The sequence below is a fragment of the Rhinolophus ferrumequinum genome, chromosome 17 (assembly GCF_004115265.2).
Source record: "Rhinolophus ferrumequinum isolate MPI-CBG mRhiFer1 chromosome 17, mRhiFer1_v1.p, whole genome shotgun sequence".
NCBI classification, from domain to species: Eukaryota; Metazoa; Chordata; class Mammalia; order Chiroptera; family Rhinolophidae; genus Rhinolophus; species Rhinolophus ferrumequinum.
This window is the reverse complement of record NC_046300.1, coordinates 28,065,912-28,088,460: the sequence shown is the minus strand read 5'-3', so window position 1 is coordinate 28,088,460 and position 22,549 is coordinate 28,065,912. Positions and strand designations below refer to the sequence as shown.

Sequence of the window (22,549 nt, the reverse complement as noted above, 5' to 3'; positions counted from 1 at the left end):
CTTTTTTTAAATTACTTTTTAATCTACACATTCATTTCCTCAAGTCCGAATACAGTATCATTTAATTTCCAGTACTGAAGAATAAAATAATATTTAAAGAAGTAATAGAAAATCAAGTATGAGTTCAATGGAAAAGAATCAGGACGTCAGTATTTTTCTTCAGCTACATTTTTTTACTTATTCCCCTCCCTCACTAAATTTAAGAATACTGGAACAATATAAGAGTTCTTCAGAATAGCAATGCTTGATGCAGCCTCTCCCATTCCCTTCACTGATGTTTATATGAAGGCCAAGATAAAGACATAATGTGACATCTTAACCATCACTGAAAATTAGGATCAATCACTGACCTATTATTACAAGAAAGGATTTTCCACTAAAACACAAGTAAATGGGATTGGATTTTCAAATATAATCAACAGACAACTTGAGTGTTTTGAGAGACCCATACTGATGGAAGCCCCTTATCCCAAACTCACAGTATGCTCTCTGATTCTGAGTGGGAAGGTACCTAAGAAAATGGAACAATTTTCCCTCTACTGCATAGGCATTGCTTTAAAGCAGAATAATAGCTCCACTATGCCTAGTAGCTTTTTTATCACATCCAAAAATATCAGAACCTTTGAAGTATACAAAATTTTCCACCGTAAAGATGCAGGTAGGGAAAGAAGATACTAAAATGTTAGAGGAAACTGTCAATATTGACAAATAAGCAGAAAACTAGATTAAATGGGCGTTTGAAATTTTACATTTTCAAATAGAATTGAAAATAGTACATATACCTTATAAATCACCCAAACCATGGAACATAGAGAAAAGGACAGGAAAAAAGAATCTCAAGAAAACAGAAATGTAAGAAGTAATAGGTCATTAAGCATCATTATTTTAAAGAATATTTAATGACATGGGAAAAGTTCAGGTTATTTCAAATGAAGAACTCAGGATAACAGAATGCTATATATTATATGATTCTTATTTAGGACAAAAAGGGAAACACACACACACACACACACACAGAGGACTGGAAATAAATTCAATGAGTAGTGGAATTACTTGTAAATTTATTTTCTGCTTTACATTTTTTAAATAACTGATTTATATCAAATTAATATTTAGCTTACATTTGTTAAGCACAAACTACATGTGTGAGGCAGTGCTTAATATATTTGTGTGCCTTATCTCTGATCTTTATTGCAATCTCATGAAGCAGATACATTCAATCCCATTTTACAAAAAGGAAAGTAAAACTTGAATAGTTTATTTCCTGCAGACTTCTTTTTAAATTAGGACATTTTTTATATATAAAAATGTTTAGAATGAATATAACTGATACCTCCTGGAAACTGTACCTTTTGTAGCATTTTGCCATATTTGCTTAATTTCTATGTTTCAAATCAATACACTATTACAGAGAAAGCCAAAGCCCTACTACAATTTAATTCCCACTTGCTCCCTCCCCGTTTCCTCCTTACTTTTCTAAAGTTGGTGCATAAGATTTTTGTTAGATGCTATTTTTTGTAATAATAATAACAGACCTACACAAGGCTTTCTCAGTGCCAGGCACTGTTCTAGGCACATTACATGGATTAGTTCATTTAATCCTGCCATAATTCTATGAGCCCAATACTATTATCATCTCTACGATGAGAAAACTGAGGCACATAAATAACTTGTCTTAGGTCACACAGATCGTACATACTGAAGCTAAGATTTCATTCTTCCTTTGTAGCTTTCTACATTCTCACTGAGTTTTTCTTTTCAACATTTATCGACGATAATAGATGTAAATCCTATATATTTATTTTAAACTGTTTAATAAAATTCTATTGTATTATAAGTCAGTTTGTCATCCTTTGGGTTGATTTATCCATTTCCCTACTTGGTTGCTTTGCATCTCTCATTACTACAGTTAGTGAGTAATGAGAAATCAAATCCAAGCTTTGTTGTGAACATGCGCAAGAATTTCTCTGGGTAAGATACATAGAACTGTACTTGCTCAAAGGTCTTCTGCACCTGCAAAGTTAATATATATTGCCAAATTCTTCTCTAAAGCAGTTATATCAATTTATTATTTGGCAGTGTTCTGTGTTCTTTCCCCAGGTCTTCACCAACAATTCTCACCCATGTTTCTAAACGTGTGAAAATTGAGTGGGAGGGGGGTTATTGGCGAGTATGAAATACTGTCTAATTTTTTTTTTTAATTTCTATTTCCTTGAGTAAAGTAGAACATACTTTCATATTTGAAGGAGGCTACTCTAGTTTCCTCTTTGATGAGTTAGACACTTAGCTCATTAATTTGCAACTTCTCTTCTTTGCTAAATAATATATATATATACATGTATATATATATATTTTTTAAGTGTTGAAATCTTGAAAAATTGTTATTCAGATTATGGGACTTTTAAAGTTAACTCTTTGTTATTGATTTCTAATTATGTTCATGGGTTGTCTCAGAATTTAGTTCTATAAAATTATATTACTGATTTTTCAGTGTTGGTTGAGGCTCAATTTGAATACATTCTTTGTGTGTTTGAATAGAATGTGCATATAATTTTTTGCATAAAATTTTTAGTTCCAGGTTTTACATATGTCCGTTAAATCAAACTTCTGAATTAATTATACACATATTATAGATCCTTATTAACTATTTTTTATCAAATATACATAAAAATTTATTTTATGCTTTTTCAGATCTCTGCTCATTTCCCATAGTCTTTGAGGGTTTTTTTAATAGTTCCAGTTCCTTATTTTTTTGTCCATTAGATCAAGCTTCTAAATTGAATTTAAATATTCAAATATACTATCTCATTGTATGTCCCCATTTTTATTTTATTAATTCAAGTTCATCATGTGGTAATTTTTTGTTCCTCTAATTCTTGCGAAAGGTAAGCCATTTTCTCATGTATTTTGTAATTTTTTTAAATTTTTATTGTGAGCTTATCTTCAATAGGGCTTCTTCCTGTAGAAATCCTGTGCAGACTGATGTGACTGTCCAGAATTTTGAGGGGTTTTTTTTTGTTGTTTTTGTTTTGTTTTTTGCCTGTTGCCAAGGACAGTAGGATTATCCCTTGCCTGAGGTCAAATTTGTAAAAAGTTCTTAGTGTCCAGGTTCCTATGACTCGTGGATAGAGTACATTCAGACACCAATGTATGCAAGGCAGAGCTTGAATTTCAGAAACTTCTCTCAAGAGACTACTTTATTCAAACTCAAGTTTCCTTGTCATCCCTTAAGCTTTGTGGTAAATTATTTCTGCCCTTCTCCCTACATGTGTCACACTTTGAGTATCCCAGTTGGATGCAGGGTTTCATTTCCAGTGTTTGTAGGATTTAAGTGTCCTCTCCTGTGCATGTACCCTGTTTCCCTGAAAATAAGACCTAGCCGGACCATCAGCTCTAATGCGTCTTTTGGAGCAAAAATTAATATAAGACCGGGTCTTATTTTAGTTTAATATAAGACCCGGTCTTATATTATATTACATAAGACTGCATCTTATATAATTTTTGCTCCAAAAGACGATTTAGAGCTGATGGTCCGGGAAGGTCTTATTTTCGGGGAAACATGGTATGGGCATGAAACCCAAGCCACAGACATTACTCTGACTAGAAGCCCATCCCTGTCTCCCTGTCAGCACCAGCACCACCACAGTGTCAGCTAACAAACTTGTTACTCCTCATTTTTACATATGGAGACTTCACTTGTCTTTTCGAAGAATATATATATATATATATTTCCAGGTGTTTATATCAGAAAGGCTTGCATATTAGCCAAGTTCATAATTTTGCCAGAATCACACTATTAATTTCTGCCCAAAATAATGTAACCTAAATTCCAGAGTGATTTTGTTGTATGTTGTGTTTTAAAATATAAGAGTGGCTGTAATTTAACTCAAAAAAACAGTTGAAAAAGGGTTAATTATTTAAGACCTTATTTGCTCTTGGAATGCCTTTTTGGGGGGAAATCATTTAAACTTAAGACTTTAAATCATCAATTCTCAAACAGAATTGTTCTGTTACCAGGAAAATAAGTTATGCTGCTGTCTTAAGACGACATCATCAAATGTGCTTAATATACAATTATTCTTTCTAGTTACTATATTAATCACAGTAATACTTTTAAAATAGGTGACAGTTTAATGAACTGCAGATTATTTTCCTAAGAGACTATAGATACAGAAAAAATAGAACAGAAAAAGAGCTGAGCCTTTGAGATTGTTGCATTTAAACCCTACTAGGTTTCCAGTATTCACTATAAAATATATATTTATTGAGATCCTAAGAAGGGCAATGGTATGAGCTGAGAGTAATACAAAGAATTATAAATTAGAGCCTTCCTTCTAGAAGTATACTCTGTTGTTAGAAAGTCAAGACGTGGACACAAAAATACGCAATTATTTTTTCTAAATATTCGTTTGGTATTAGTTTGTACAGGCACAAACTTCCTTAATAGTTTAGAAAGAAGTAGAAGTGATTCCCACCAAATCTCTGTGAAGATGGCATTTGAACTGGGCTTCAAAAAATGAGAACTATTTCGGAGGAGGATTCATGAGAGAACATTTAGGTGAGAAGCACAGTGTGAATAAATGCATGAAGTAGGAAATCTCACAATGTACTTGAGTGAGTGGATGAGAAGAATTTGTTTAGAGTAGAAAATTCTTGAACAGCTGGAGTCACAAAATAAAAAGCCCAGAGGAGAAAGGGGCCAAGAAAACGTGTGAAGCAGGCCAACTATTAAAGTAAAGGTTAATGAAAGTAAGTTCTGAAAAAAGTGGAGAATGCAATTCACATCAGGAAATCAACCCCGACCAAACTCTGTCACCAATATAGATGAAATGAGAACACATCTGATTTTTCTATAGAACTTGGGAATCAGGATTTTTTGGTAAATCAAGATTTCTTTGGGAAATATTCTGATATTTCAAGATTGGCAAATAATTCAGAACTTGAAAAGCATAGTGTAAAAACCAAACAAAGTATCTGTGGGTCTCATAAAGCCCACAAGTCACCGATTTACCATCCCAGACACAGAGTGATAAAAAGGAGGATAAAACCAAAATAATTGGCTGGAGTCATGGCTGAGATGTGCAGACATAATCCCCAAGACAACCAGAGAAGATGTGACCTGATTAATATAGTATTATATTATAATATTATAGTAATTTTATTATAAACTCAAAAAGGAGAAATACAGAAAACACTTCTCTTAGTGATATTCACCACACTATTTAGTCCAGCTGTGCATTCTCATGAAAAGGTATATCCATGCTGTTTGTAGGAAATTGGTCTCATACTCTGTAGATTTGCACTAATGAAAAGTTTCCCTCTGTTTATTATCCCGATTGTGTGAATATTTTCATAACGGAGTACTGAATTTATAAAGAATTTCCACTAGAATACTTTCCCCATTTGAGACTTTTAACAAGCATGAACGAATTCATAGATTATAATAGGAAATACAAGATAATTAAACATTTTATCTAAACTAATTAGACATCTGGTTTAAAAATTTCAATACTTCTTCACTCCTTTTTTGTCATGTGTGGATGTGTGGGTGTTTGTTTTATATTTAGGGTTTCTCCAACTAGCTACAAACAGAAAAAGTAATTAAAATGGGTTTCATAGTCTAAGACTTAGTGGAGGCTACTGCCAAAATCTCCTTGCTGGCATGTCCTTTACTTGGATGTAAGAGTCTTTTGGTTTTTGTTTTCTTTTCATTGAGATTAGTCAGCAAAGACAAAGACAAAACCCAGTTAATTCCTCAGAGCCCAGAACCCCATTCAAGATAAAGATGATTTATGAAGGCCCTCTTTTTAAAACCGGTGGATCTGTATCCTAGCAGATTTTTCTGTGCCCCTGTCCTCTACATGAAAATTAAATAGACTGGCAGAAATTGGATACCAGACAATTCATTCTATTGGAATCTCAAAGACAAATAAAAGTTAATGTACCTCTATCATTATGTAGCTTTTGAAATCTATATCCATTTTCTCTTATGAAGATACTGAAAATTAACCTTGGGCTTGACAGCTTCCTGTGAATGTATTAATATATTTGGTCTCATAGGATAAGATGCTATAGGACAATTTTCAAAAACGTGAGTTCTAGGTTCAGACTTCAAAGTCTGGCTCCTCTGTTTCCTACCCGTATCAGTTTAAGTGTGTTACTTACCTGGCTAAGCCACTCTCTCCTCATCTGCAAAATAGAGAGAGGATTAGCTATTTCATCAGGTAATTCTGAGAATTAAATGATATAAATGCTCAGTACATGTCAACTGCTACTGCTGCCACTGCTACTGTTTCAGCTATCATTACAGTTATTGCCAACATGCAGTATTCTATTAAAATCATTATTATAGCAAGGGATTTTGTTCCCAAGAGTCTGTATGTACTTTATTGACAGTATTGACGCCAATGCCCAAACTGTCTACAGTCTTTACTGAAAACCTGGGGCTGATGGTCAGGGATTACAGGCTTATTTTTAGCAATCTTTCTGGGCTGAAATGGAATTCTATCAAGGTTGGCTTTTTTGACTGTGACGCTCAGAAGGAAGGCAGTGTTTCTAATTTTATCATCTCATAAAATCATGTTTTAGTGCTAGCTAATTCCATTAATTTTTAAAATACACTGGCTTAAGTTTATAGGTTGCAAAGCGTTTCCGTGGCTGAAATAGAATATATTCCATTTATATTTATATATTCCATATATTTTGGAATATGCTGTGACTCTGACTGACCCACTCAGGAATAACCTATGAAATGATTTTAGAGAGAGTGGATTAGCACATGATTTATATTATGAGCATGTCACAAATGAGGGTATATGATTCTAGTCTTCATAACAGCGCTTTATATGTTTCATACATATAAAACAAAATGTTTGTTCAGAGCAATGTAAATATGTTTTCCATAATCCAAAAAAATAATACCGTGGTGTAATAGGATTCTGAAGAGTTGGGTTTTTTAAATGAATAATCCTGAATTATTTTGTTGACAACTGAGCACATGTAAGTCGGTGATTTCTCTGTCGACCACATGCTTGGTGGTCGTAAGTCATGGTGTAAGTAAGTCATGGTGTAAGTAAGTCATGGTGTGGTAATCATTGCTTACAAATGCCAAGGCCATGTTGAGTGTGGGTAGGGGAGAGGAGAGAGAAGCAGCCATTCATTGCCCCTGCCAAGTTACAGAATTTGGCATCTTTTAAACTAGTGAATCAAACACTTTTTATTCTTTAGAAGAGAAAGATTCTATCTTTGAGTAGTAAGCTTAATGGATTATTTTAGTAAAATTTTCTATTTTGTGAGTCAATAATTACATTCAGCGTTATCAATCTACTTTTAAAAATCTTTATTTGACCATATACTGAATTTGTTTTGATGAGTACATGTTTTGATCCTACCATTTTGAACCTCACATTTTAATTAACCCTGGATACATGGAGTCCTCACTATCGTGACCCCTAAGGACATTTTCATTGTATGTTTAGTTATGCAGACATCTTCCTGAGAATGATAGCAAAATTCCTAAGTTCTCGTCTAGAGAGTGCTTGCTCGAACTTCATTATACTAATTTAATTTTTAGAACAAATACCTATGTAGTAGGGTTAAACAATTCTTTTCCATTTCCTTTTTAAATTTTTATTGGAATTATTTTTATCAAGACAAGTTCTTTTCTACATAACTGTTGCACCAAAGATGTAATTCATCAAACACTTTTTTAAAAATCCCACATCAGATAGGATGAGCTTTCTTTTGTGACATTTCTACCAAGTTCAATTTTCTCAGTTAAAGATTTAGAGAATTAATTTTTTAAAGATTTTATTCTTCCATCACTTTTAGCCAGTAACAAATTTTACTTTGTGCAATTTGAGATATTGTGAGTTTTACTTTTTATTGATTATTTTTGTGTCTAATTTCCCCCCAATCAACGTTTTCTGTTTTCATTGTTCCTAAAGAATGTTTATTTTCAATTAGGTTGTTTTATTTTGAAAACTAAATAATTTTAACATGCTCTGTTTTAAACATTATCAACAGTATTTGTCTCATTTCTACTAATCATGTTTATTGATTGGACAAAATAATTAAAATACATTTCTTTGAACAAAGAGCAAAGAACATTAGATAAAACAAATGATGGCATCTAGATAGAGATAGGGGTCAAATGGCATTGCAATCAAAACAGTGGGTCAAAATGTCCTCCTTCAAATTTTTAGATACCTCAGTGCTGTAAAATTTATAGGATTTTGCTGTCATAGCGATAGTTTTGAGGTATACGATATATTTCATACTCTGTCTACATCAATGGATCACTTTATTCTGAAACCCAAATTTCCCCACTGATATATGTCCATTTTTAGTTATACACCTGATATATGAGGAAGACTAATTGTCAACTCATCTTCTAATTTAGAAAGCTAATTTATTTTTGAATAACATAGTTATTAGTGGAAAAGTGATAAAAGATTACAGAAAAGGTGAAAAAGAACCAACATTTTAAGCAGTAATCCTACCCTAGACACCATAAAGAGGAATTTGTTGTTCCATTTTTTAGTTGAAGAAATTGGAACTTAGAGGGCTAGCTTACCTGCAGTCAAATTGTTAAGTAGTGATGGGATTGCAGTCCCAGACATTCTGCAAACTCAAAGCCTGTTTTACATACTTGGCAAGGGTATCTGAACCATGGTCTTTTTGATTTAGAAAGATATGCTTTACTACTTAACAAATACGTACTGAATGTGTATGCAGAGCCACCCTGAGCTAGGCTTGGGAATCAAGTGTATAAGAGAGACCATAATCTCTACTCTCATGAAGGCTCCAGCCTACTGGGAGCTACAGGCAGATAATTAGATGAGATTAAAGGATGGTAAGACCTCCAGTGGGGGGATAAAAGAATAGAGTGCTAAGGGATTGATCAGTTTAAGCAATGGAAATGAAAAATTGAATACATAGATTACTGAAAAGTGAGAGGGGATAAAAATACCCTCTAAATGAAATTGCTGCAAGTGAGAGAACTTTGCAAGAATCCAAAGATTCTTAAAAATATTCATAAGTGTTGCATCATAGTGATAATCATTCATAAAGATTACAAATGATTATCTAAACACCAGCACAAGAGTTGAATGCCAGCAACCTGAAATCTTCAGTCTGAACCTCTCTGAAGACTCAAAGTGTCTCTCATGCTTCTCCATTAATTAGGCAGGCTTTGTAGTCTGACTGAATGACCCTAAGAGGAATCCCAGGAGTTTCTCAAGCCTCAGTACCTGTTGGCTTATTGTTTATTTAAAAATTACTTCTAGAATTTTAAAATGCCCATCACTTTTTGCATTATGATTATTTTCAAAATGAGGTTGAAGGAAATCCCCTGACTCTAGGAAGAATTATACTAAATCCACCGCCATTTTATTTGTGCTTTTTTTGTTACACACACAAACACACACACACACACACACACAGGAAGAGAACAGTTTGACAATTTTTCTTGTTAATTTATTCTAAAGTTCTTGCCAGAAGTTAGTCATTGTATTAAACATCAGTCCTTGATGTAGCATTTTACACCCAACTTATGGTTGTTGATTTTTAAATCCTTGGAAGAAAAGGAAAATATTTTTAAGTTTGAAAACTTGTAGGTTAAAGATACTTTACACATGACTTCCTGTCCTATGCCCTTCACTTCAGCTGAATTTCATGAAGTCCTTTCCTCGATACATGCGTTATATGTTCCTGGCCTAGTGCTTTTATTCCTCTGCGTTCAGCTTCCTAAAATGTATTTTTCTGCCATCTCTGCTATTTCAAATCCTGCTCACTCTGCACAGTGCAATTTGAATACTCCTTTCCTCCTTTCAATGCTTTCTGATTGCTCCAGAAAGGAACACTTAGTTTGGTCAACCTTGTACTGTATTCAAGTTTCCCCAATAGACTTCAAGGTAATGAAGCCCAATCTCCCTTATCTTTATATACCACACAGCATCTCAAACATTATGCATGGTTACACTATTGGACAGGTGGAAGTAATGAAGATAATAGCTCAAGATTTCTTAGCTCAAGAAATCTTTTCTTCAGGGGTGGTAGAAAGTAAAGCAAAGGGAACTGATCTGATTGTACACTTGACTGGAAACTGGATATGAGAATAGAGCATTCAGGAAACAAGTCTTGTCATTAAGGAGCAATTGCTGACAAAAAAAAAAAAAATGACTGTTCAATTCTGAGTCAGAACATCAAAGATAGACTTTGCCAAGGATGTTCAGAAAGGGGAAATCAGGCATAGGAAGTGGTATCATATGACCTTGAAAACGATAATCTCAAAGAATGCATGGAGTTGGAGCTGAGGCATTAACGACTGTATTCATAAACATTGGAAATGCTGTCATATCATGGAAGAAGAGAGTAGAAATAGGGCAAAAGGGTAGAGATCCAGGAAAGGCAGACTGGGCTCAACACCAGACTTAGAGAGAGAGCCAGGGCTGTCACAAGAGGCAAATCATGTGTTCCTGAACCCTCAGCAGTTGGAACTGGGAACCAAACCCTGCCCTCCACCAAGGTCAGGGCTCACCAGGGTCCTGGGGGCTTAGGTGCTTCCTGAGAGACTCTGCCACTACCCCCTCCACCCTGCCTGATCATGCTACTGCTGTTTTCAGCCATTTATTCCCAAGATGCTCTAGTGTTCTTGGACTTCCCTGTTCCCATTATTGGTGCCTCTTGACCCCTCTAGGTGCCCACCATTGGACAGCTTTCTCCCTGAATGACAACTATCAAAATTGCCCCCATGAAATTTGAAACATATTTCCCAGAATCTGGACTGAAGGGTTTTCAGAGGATGCCATCTGATAAAAGCATAAACAGAATCTTTTTCCCAACTGTTGGGGCAAGAGTTAGGCAAATGCGTAAATAAACTATATACATTGATTGCAAAGTGAGTTAAACCAGCTTTTGTGTGCCGGGCTGGAGACTAAACCATTTTTGCCCTTTCCATTGTTTCAAACCCATTAAAAGGGCATTATGGTTGTCTAATAATGGATTTGTGAGCAGGGAGTTGGTGTCTGTAGGTGAAATTAAAAGTCAAATGTCAATAAATGGAATGGTTAAAGCATGATTCAAAGTGCTTAGTTTATCAATATTTTTAATAAGGTCCAAGAAATTACATGGAAAAGTGGGTTCTTGTAAGAAAAACAAAAGTGTGTGGTCTTTAATTTCTCCACAGCGTAGGCCTGACCTATATAAAATCTCTTGTAAAGTCCACAAGATGGTAACCAAAGAATGCTATTTTTGGAAAGTGAAGTGTTGGGAAGTTTCTGAGAGTTTAGTCTGTGGTTCCAAAAAGCTCTTATGTTACCCTAATCTTTGCACACACAGACCATTAACACATCGATTCCCACAAATACCATTAGGATAATAGCTAGGGCTTCAGGTGGGAGTGGTGACGTGGTGGTGAAGAACATCACAAAAGTTTCCATGCTCAAAATAAAAATAACGCCAGGTCACCAGACCATATGCCCTAGATGATGGGGACTATAAGCAAAGACAATATGAGAAATTTCTATTTGCAGGTGGAAGGGAAGAGTAATTACAGAGACAAATCCATGGGGCAGCCATTTCTGTGAAAGAAATGAAGTCAATCAGGAGTGACTTAACATCAAAACACTGACTGACAAGAAGGCTGAGAGGGCAGCACAGCATATTAAACAGTGTAGACTTTCAACTCAGACAAACTCAGATTCAAAAGCTGGTCCTTAACAGGTGTCTACTCTTGGTCATGTTTTGCTTTAACCTTTCTAAATATTAATATTTTAATATCAACACTTTAGATGATAATACTTAGCTCTTAGAGTTATAAGAAATTAAGATACACAATACATATAGGATTAAATTAAATAATACATAAAGTATTCAGCACATTGGGTGATCAGTTTATGGGGTCTAACCACAAATGCACAAACGAGAATATTACAACACACATTCTTACCATAGAGTCAACTAATGGCAAAGCAAACTGATGACAGAAAATATTCTGAGCTTATATCCTACCCATTTCATGTCTTTAATACCTCATAATGGAAAGTGGCATTTGTAAGTAGGAATGATGCAAGATCTTGGATTTCCAAAAATGATGCGATTGTGTATTATTTCTACTGTGTTCATTATTCTATTGATGGAAATGAGATTTGGGTTAACATTTTATACAGATTTTCAGGAATGAAGGATTTTAAAAATACACAATTATTTCCAGTAAAACAAAAAGCCTTCATTCCTTTCAAACAACAGCAGCAACAATAATAATAATAGATTTTTAATCTAGTATTTGCTATATTTAATACTGCATTCTGCTAAAGCACTTTATGTGAATTGTGTCACTTAACCTCACAACAACCCATGAGGTGAGTTACTGTAATATTCTCCACTTTAGAAAGGAAGAGACTATGGCACAAAGAGGATAAGTAACTTAACTAACATTACACTATAAAGTAGCGCTTCCGTATGTTCTATGGCTTGCCTTCTGGGTTATCAAGGTTTACTACACTACCTGGGCTGACACACTTCTCTCTGCGATCCTGTTTCTCTTGTGCATTCTTCCTTTGTTTCTTGTTCTTCTATTTGTTGTCTCTCTAAACTCTATCTACTTCTCATTTCAAAAAATCTCCATGCCACTCTTTAGTGGGGTTCAATGTCACAACACCACTGCCCTTTGTTTACTTTTAAGTCCAATCACTCAGCCAGCCACTGGCTAAAAACATATTTTGGAATGTTCATGCAAACTTCCACTACTTACTGTATTTCACGCCCTATCAAGCCATCAAACAAAGTTAGTTATATGTTTTTAAATGCATTTGTAGACATATGAGTCAGAATCAGCTCTTCTAAAGGAGAGCAAAGGCTTACACTTCAAAGCTGGTGTTTCAGTTTGAGACTTGGTCATTTCCGAGAAACTTGAAGAAAAAGCCTTTACAGTAGTTTCAATACCAAGTAAAGGTAAATAAATTCCAGAGGACTCTTTAATGGAGTATTTGAATACAACATTCCAGCATATTATGAGGGCTAATTTATTTTAGAGTTACTTTTATAACTGAGATGTTAGAAAATGTATCCCCTTTAACGTATTTGGAAGAAATGTAATTAGAATTTTATTTTGAAGTGCTGAAAACAAGAGAAACTTGAGATTCCTTTTTATGGTTGTCACAGCCCTATCTTTTTCACTTAAATGACTGCCAGGCAAGTACTAAAAACAGCTGAGACGTGGTTTCCAAACCTGGGACATGTCAATTCATTTTTCTTGCCTAGGTTTGTACCACCCTCCAACCTTTTTGAGAACAAAAGGGAACAAGAAGGAAATCAGGAGTAGATAATGAAAATAAACTGTAGCATACCAATAAAATAAAATTATTTGACTGGAACCAATAATTTTTATCCCAAGTTATCTTTCAGAAACACATTTTTGCCCTACTGTAGATCCAAGCAATGAGTGCTTTGGATTAGAAATTTCTTCCTCAGTGACAAGTTGTCTTTGTAAACGATACTCTGAGCTCATGCATGAATGTGTATCCCACAAACTCACTAAGCCATGAGAAACACCAGAGCAATAACTCAGGAAAAAAAAGGCTATGTTGAGGCACAGATCTGAAAACGCTGTGAACTATATGAAGGTTCAATGCAAATACATAGTTCATAGTTTATGTTTTGACAACTTAGCCACGACTAATCTTTGTTAGAATTTCCTCTATTTTTAGCTAAGATTTGAGAGGTATTTGGAAATCCCCTAGTTGGCTGGAAACAGATGGCCTGTTCTGCCTTTTCTTAGGATCAATCAGAACATTCTACAGTAGCTGCTCAACTGTGGGTTTGGATTGTTTCACATTTCTTACCCTTTCTAGTGTATTTTTGTTTTGATTTTTGTTTTTTTTGGTGCACGTGACGATGACCTATTTGGACAGTTTATAATAGTGTATAATCTTTCGATTAATCATTGCTTAAGTAAAGTGCTATACCTTTGTAATCAATATTCAGGAAGTTTCTATTATACAAACTTGAAAATTAAATAGAGTTTAGAGAACTGCCAAACTTTGGACTGGTTTTAGCACAAATGGTACATTTTTTTTTTTTTACAGTACTAATAGCATATAATATTTCTTGTTTTGAAAAATTCTTCAGCAGTGGAAAAAGAGCAGAAGTGATACATACATCCAAATGTGAAAACCTTTCTTCCTTATCCCATCAATATTTGCTGATGGATCATCACTCAAATAATTAAAAACAAGTAAAAGATAAATTCACAAAATCATGGGTTATTTTGTGAATAAGCCATGCTTTTTGCTTTCAAAAAGCCAACCATTTCTGAACATTATAGAATCTTATTTCATAAAAATCTAAGATTTGAGAAGCTAGAGATTACTCAGTCCAATCATTTCATTTTCAATTGTGAAAAATGTAAGATCAGAAAGACTAATTGGTGTATAAAGGATCATGTATCTACTTAATTAGTGGCAAGACCAAGATTAGAACTCCCATTTCCTGATTCAAAGTCCAGTTTCTACTATTTTATGATTAATTCTTTTTGCTTCAGACTTTTACCTCAAAAGTGAAAGTTATGACTCTAGGTTATAGCATTTCAGAAGTGTAAGAAACCTCTTAGTTTATCACAATCAAAGTATGAGATTAGTGGAGACTATAAGTAATGAAGTTCCTGTTCAGATTGGGACCTCAAATTTACTACCGTGTTTCCCCGAAAATAAGACCTAGCTGGATAATCAGCTCTAATGCGTCTTTTAGAGCAAAAATTAATATAACATCCAGTCTTATTTTACTATAATATAAGGCCGGATCTTCATAATATAATATAATATAACATAACATAATGTAATATAATACTGGGTCTTATATAATATGAGACCAGATCTTATATTAATTTTTGCTCCAAAAGACGCATTAGAGCTGATGGTCCAGCTAAGTCTTATTTTCAGGAAAACACGGTAATGCCTTTTCCTTAGTAGGATCAATAAATCAGTATCAAATACTACTATCGCCTTGTGCTCTTCTGGTCTTATCCTTGGTCACATCCTGTAAAAAGGGGGATGAGGTGGAAGATTGAGAGCAAGTTTTGGAATCGAAGTCTCTGAACTTCTCCTTAACTCTATTTCATAGATTAAAATATAGAAAGTCCATTGTTTAGTTACTCGTGTTTCAATGTTAATTTCAGTGTCAACAAAGATATTAAGATATTAAAATTAGGAGGTAGCTGGTTGAAGAATATACAGGGATTCTTTGCACTCTTTGCAACTTCTGTATTAATCTAAAATTATCCCAAAATAAAGTGTTTTTTTAAACCAAAATCAATACAAAACAAAAAATTATAGTGGCAGGCACTAGGTGAACCTTAAGGAACGGAGATAAGTATGTTTCTTATCAATGCTGTGGAGTTTAAATATTTTAAGACAATGGAAATGAAATCTCAAGCTTTTCTTTGATATTGTGTTCAGGGTTAACAACTCTTTTTGAGGGTAACAGTAACTACAATATCTCACACATGCTTTCGGTCTTAATTGCCTCACCATCCCCACCCGCTGTCATACACTTAAACACATGAACACACTCAGACTTCTGACACTTATCTGATATCTCTCAATCAGTTCTGCCACTGAGCAGTTCATGCTTCAGCTCCTTGCTACAAAGGCTGAGGGTACCAGAGAATTTCTGACATTGTGCCCACAGCAATCTTTATCTCCCACTGCTGGGCCTCTTCCAGCCAGCCACCTCCTGCCTTGTGACTCACAAGAATCACAGAGCTTTTCCATATCTCACCCTAATGAAGTCCAAGAGGATTAAGTAGGCCTTCAGAATTATGGAAGGAGAGGAAACAAATGTTAATTGTAGTATTTCCTATGCTTGGCATTTACATTAGAAACCTCTTAATCACTGTTGAAGTAATATTCACATTCTAAATACCACGTTTTCCCATGTCTATGTGGATTATGTTTGGATAATTCTTCTATTTTCTCCGATATGATTTGTGATTCCCCCACTCTAAGCAAAAGTGGGCACTGGAAAAGCAAACTTATTGAATAATGGTTTCAACAAGCACAATTACAATGGTAATTTTAAAAGATTTCCTCTTTGTAAGCAGTGCAATAGAAGATTATGGATGTTTAATTTAGAAAGTTATGGATCTACCTCTCAGTTCTAATACTTCCTAATAGACTAATAGAAGTGAGAAAGTCACTCAACTTCTCTGTTGGGACTCCATCACTTAAAAAAAAAAAAAAAAAAAAAAAAAAAAACAGAGTTATTGTGAGAATTGCATGAAAATAATGTTATATGAAAGCCTAGCAAAATACTTGGTGTTTCCTAAGTTTGGGCTGCTATTGCAAATGTTATTGGTGCTCTACCATGTTCCCACAATCTGTGTGATTCCCATCCTTAAGATGTGCATTTATGACTGAGGGATTGTCCCAAACTGTGGCAGGCTCCTCTGCTGGCAGGAATGGCACTGGTGGGAAATTAATGCTCCCTAGGAGCGGTAGTCAATCATTGATGACAGAGAGTTGTTGCATGTATTCCCCTGCTCTAACACGGGTGTGTGTTCTCCACTGGTTCCAGAGGTCCCCAATGGTAGTAAACTCAAATTGCTATAGTGGTAACTTGCTGGATTAGGCATATTTCATTGGTTCCTTCCTCTTCCCTGTGTCCCTGTCTCCACTGTCTCCTAAAGATATTTACTAGAACCAATACTTAAATAAATTACATACACTGAAAGCCTTGTCTCAGGGTCTGTTTCTGGGGAGCCTTAACTAAGACTGCTTCTTTCTCCACTATGTGGGTATACCGTAATAAAAAGATGGCACCTCGCTTATATAGGCGTGCAGATATACTGCAACACCCGTCCTCCTGGGTCTATAAATCTAGCATGTGAAGTATTATGGTATAGTGGTCAAGAACTTGGGCTCTAACAGCACACAGTTCTAGGTTAAAATCCTGACACTTTCATTTTGAACAAGTTATTTAATCTCTCTGAGCCTTAGTTTTCTCATCTTTAAAATGCAGATAATAATGTCTAAATTGTTGTAATGATCAATGAAATAGTGAATTAAAATATGGGTGATAATTGTAGCTGTTCCGTAGAGTTAGTGCAGGTAAATGAGATGGAAGGTGTGCCGCCCTAGCAGAATGTCAGGAACACAGGAAGCATGCAGTAAAATGTTAAGCTGTGTGCAACCCAATCACAAGAGAAGCGTAACGTAGGCTCCATTCTTGCTTCTAGCAAGACCCTATTACAACATGGTTCATTCATACCGAATTAAACACCATTTTGAATTAGAGGTGTGATTATGCATGTGCTAATCCTCCCTCTTTTTTCTATTCATACCACCACAGCTTTACATACACATATAAATCTGATTTAATAAGCTTACATTTTACTGTATGATTTTTCATACTACTGAAGTATGTTATACAATCAAAGAGATTCACCATGGACTTTGCTTAAATAACCTGTTTCTATTCCTCTCATTAAACCTAAAATATCCGTTAATCCACCAAATGCTAATAAAAACAAATGTATCTGTTGTATAAAGCAGGTCGCATCTGTAGAAACTGTGCATACACACATATGCACAGTAAAAGAAAATATTTTATTATAGGAAATCTAACGAGTAAAATAAGAAGAAGCTCCTGTTCAAACTATGTAATTAAGCAAAATACTGAGCCCAAGATAAGTGTGCAATGGATTGAATTATCATGCTAAATTATAGGCTCTTCTAGGCCTGATCATTTAGAGTCATTCTATCTTTGAAATTGACATTTATTTCACAAATATACTCTATTTTATTCATCTAATCTATTTTAGTAATGACAGGATTATTTTACATCTTGTTTTTATCAGATGGCAGTATATTCAGTATATTTAGATTCTACTTTATGTTGTGTATGCTTTCTTCTTCATAATGTTCTTTAGAAAAAAATTGAGCAGATGCAGACAGACTGTTCTACGACATCCCTTCCCTTAGAGATGAGTTCCTCCGGCATGAAAAAGACTGGCTTCCAAATTGGTTAAATTGCTTCTTTTGTACAGCACAGTGACATGTTGTCTTGTTATAGTGGAGCATGTGCTTTCATTTTGGACGAGCTGTTCAGTGAAAAAGTTTTATTTAGTCCACAAGTCAATCCCCAGATTTGTGGGTGTTACCTCCTTTCCACATAACCAGGTTTTCCATCATCATTATTGCTTCTGTTCCATCAGCTTTAACAGAGTTTAGTAGCAACCGTTCTTAAAAACTAGATGTTTCTAAAAATAGAACAGTTGGCTAGACAGAAAAGAGATAACAAAAGTGGGATGCTGTTTGTCTGTGTTTGCTCCCTGAATCACTTCTGAGACAGTTTCACACAAAATGGAAATGAACAGGCTTTGAGTGAGGATATAATCGAATACTGTCTCATCTGTATGTCCTAACACATACTTTTATCCTATGTTATTAAGGAAATCAGGTTATATGAAAACTTATGTGGTTCAGAAAATTCTTAAATGTTCCACTTTTGTTCCAGTTGAGTTTAACCAAATGTACTGGTTTGGTTTCTTTTCTTTTCCTTTCTTCTTCTTTTTTTTTTTTAATGACAAAACTTTGGGTTCCATAAGTAAGAATGCTTCAAATTCAAGATCAATAGATAGGTCCAGTTGTTAATTCGTGGTCTAATTGTATAGCCAATTCAGGTAAGAGGATGCTGTGGCTTCATCATGTTTTTCTTTTCCCTCTATGCATCAACTAAAACAAAAGTAGGTCGTGCAATATTTACTCTCTGGGCAAAATGACACTTGTCAGCTGCTCACACTTCCCAATAATTAGCAGAAGTGACCAATGTGGAACAAAGGACCAAGGCCCCTTAATCACTTCTTTGTTGAGCTGACATGAGACATCCCTTTCAAAGCACAACTTACAAGACACATGAGAAACAGCCGGCCAGCTGTTAGGAATCCCATGGTTGTTCATACTTGACAATGCTTAGGTCAAATGCCTGTCAGAGTGCTGGTCTGCAGAAATCTCCATCCTGAGCATAACAATATGTTTAGTTATCTCTGCTTCTTGATTTTACCTGTCTTGACTCTTTTCCTACAGTGCGTATAATTACACCAGTTACATTTTTAACATGCACCTTTGATTTGCTTTTGTGATATCTCTTTAATCTTGGATAAGTTGTATTTATTTCTAAATCTTTTTCCATACAGGATTAAACTAAGTTACCAGATCATGCTTTAATCACTTCCTCCATCCCCTCACTTAAATTTCTGGGGGCAGAGCTTCCTACTCTGGGTCTTTGGACCAGGCATTCATGGAAAGGGCTGCAGGAGACCATGAACCACCTGAAAATATATACAGAATCATGCCTGTGTTTCCACATGTACTTTGTTCTGAGAAAAGTATGTTTTTTTCTTCAGATTCACAAATGGATGTATAACTCCCCAAATTTTAAGAACTACTGTCACTTGGATTTTCTCCCTCTCGTTTCTGTTACTTAGGAAATGCTAAATTGTATCACATGCCACCCATAGATACCACCAAATATATTTAATCACTATCTCTTTTTTCCATTATAATTCACTGCTGGTCTTATATTTTCTCTTACCTTTCTGAATTTTGTGCTTTCTCTATTCCAATTTAAGTAACAGAAGAAAGAGAGCGAAAAGAGAGATTATGCACTGAACCTCAGTAACAGTGGTTGGCATTTTCTTCATGTGGCATCTCATTTAATCCCACCACAACCTTACAAATGAAACAGTTACCCTGTTTCTACAAATGAGACAAATGAAGCCAAAAGAAGTTAGACGTCCCTACAGCCTATAAATGGCAGAGCCCAGATTTAAGTCTGTGCGAGAATAGAGCGCTTATTCCTTCCCGAAACATTTACAGGCAGCATAAATGGCCATAGCTAGCATCATAGCAGCATCTTTCCTAACATGTAACTTACGCTTTATAATTATTCTCTATTATCCAAAACTAGTCATTCTACTTCGTACATGAATCTAGTAGAAACTTACAAATGCACATGTGTTGCTATATGGCATCAATGTTCTCCTATTATCTCATACTATCCTGGAGGGCAGCAACCATTTATACATTCATTAATTCATTCACCTTTTAAAATAACATTTACTAAACACTGCTATTGTCAGGTGCTTTGCTAAGTTCCGGAACAGTGGTTCTAAAGTCTATCTTCATGTTAGATTCTTATGGGAAACTTTAAAAAAATACACATCGCTGGGCTTGGCACCAGAAATTTTGATTCCGTTCATGGAGGTGGCACTTGAGCAGTGAATTTTTAAAAAGCTTTTCTAGCTGCAACCAGCATTGAAAACCATTGTTCTAGAGCCGTGGCTTTTCCACATGTGGTCTCCTAGACGTGGGAAACAATTCCAAAGGCACATTCTCAGCCCCTCTTCCCGCCTCCCTGTGCACTGGACCAGGAATTCCAGGGATAGGACCTTGCCTGCTCTGTTTAACAAGCCCTCTAGACATCTCAGAGGCAAGCTAAACTAAAGGTTGAGAAACACTTCTCTAGGGACACAGGAAGAGTAAGGCACAGTACTTGCCACTAAGCATTTCTCCTTGGTCTCCAGGAAGTCCTACTGGTTCCAAATTTGCATTTTAATTACCTAGCACAGTTCTATAATCTATAACTTCAGTTAGTAATGACAGCATTATTACTACTTAAAAAGTGTAATGACTTTTCATCTCTTCTTGGGCAGCTATTAAACGAAGTTTTTATAAGAAATTAGTGGTCAGTGAATAACACGTCTGAACGAGTCTTATGAACCCGATAGGTTGAGCTGAACTGTCAGTGTTTTGTAACACACCCACATAGAGAGAGAGAGGAAGGGTGAGAGTACTTTGAAATATAAAATCTTAAAAGGTGATCTTAAAATCTTAAAATCCAATAAAGGATTTTAAAGTGGTATTTGTGTTATGTTTCCATTCTATTATTATTATTATTATACTTACTATTTTCCATCTTTATTAATATAACTGTTTTATAGATTTATGACAATATAATTGATGTGCGATAAACTGCACACATTTAAATCATTTAATATGACAAGTTTTGACACATAGTATATACATCAGTGTCATAAAATTGTTGTAAGGGGAGGGCATCCATTTCCATTACAGGTACCTCTTAGATGTGCAATTTTCCCTCTCCACCCCCAAATGTCAGAATGAGGTTGCAGAGAAGTCTTCCTTTGGGAGGTAACATGAACTAAGACTTGTAAGACAACCAGAAATCAGCCCAAGTGAACAGAATGAGGAAAGGTTGCACGGGATAGAAATAAAGCCCGCCTCACCTGTCTGAAGCCTAGGTTCTTATGGTTGTTGCTATTTATCATTATGTAGGGTTTAAAAATATGTACTTGATCCCTTTTGTTTCCTAAAATTCCAATTAAGAAATGAGCTTTACCACTAGTGAAATATACAACACAGTTCCTAAGAGTAGCAATGCTAATTTCAGTCTCCACAGGTACTTTCTTGCATGAAAGTCACCTGTTTGTTTAGCTTTGCCCACTGATTCACTCTTGAATGCGGATTTCTCAGCTGTGTATATTATATATAATAGTTGTATAAAAGTGACATTTGGGGACTCAGTCCTTGCCTTTAACTTCCTTCTTTCTTCTGAGCAAATATGTACATCCCTTAAATGTTCATTTATCATTACCCCCATGTGCTAATACTGGGAGTTTACTTTTGGGGCTTAAATTCTCCTTCTTTCTTCCACGGCAGGTTGGCTCCATGAGCTGGGAAAAAGACTGGAGTCTCCATACTATGGCAACAATACCTTGGGGGGCCCGTCCATCCGAAGTGCCTATATTGCAGCGCTGTACTTCACCCTCAGCAGCCTCACCAGCGTTGGGTTTGGGAATGTCTCTGCTAACACAGACGCAGAAAAGATCTTCTCCATCTGCACCATGCTGATTGGTGGTAAGGGAAATTCTCCTTTTACACCAACAGAAGGAACAAGTGTCTGCCAAACTGTTGCTCTGTCCTAAAGCACAATAGAGATATAGTGGTTTCCACTGGAGGAGTCGAAAAGCACTATTTAGGAGCTCGGTGACAAACACTGTAAAGTACATGTAGATTAGCAATGCCTGTTTGTGAGGTCAAAGGATTCCATTTTCAGGACAGGTGAACAAGTAACCTGACGGTTGATTGTGAAAGGGCAGGCACTTTGTTTTCTCAACAGGCTGTCTGCCCCTAATGTTAGTGAATTACAGGAGTCTGAATTGTGGGTATATGTTTGAAACTACATTTTCTAGTACCAAACAGGTCAGTCTTGTCAAATTTTATCAATAATAATATAGTAAGTTAAGGATATTTGATCGATCACTTAGTTAAAAATAAAAACGAAAATGAAAAGCGCCAATACAATATGAATAAACAGTTAACGTTTATGAAATGTTTTTATGCTCCATTGTGCTAAATGCTTCAATAACAATACTCTAAGTAATTCTTAGGGCAAATCTAAGGGTTCAGCACTATTATTATGCCATTTATCAAATGGACAAGTTATTATACCATTGCCTCTGAGCTCCAAA

At 35.3% G+C, this 22,549-nt stretch overlaps 1 protein-coding gene across 1 annotated transcript in view; it reads left to right on the top strand.

Moving 5' to 3' along the window:
• Window positions 1–22,549, top strand: part of KCNH8 (potassium voltage-gated channel subfamily H member 8) — a 312,183-nt gene that overhangs the window by 212,133 nt on the left and 77,501 nt on the right. Inside the window, exon 8 of the mRNA XM_033131443.1 lies at window positions 21,738–21,935. Coding sequence (XP_032987334.1) covers window positions 21,738–21,935 — 198 coding nt within the window. The remainder of the gene's footprint in view (window positions 1–21,737; window positions 21,936–22,549) is intronic.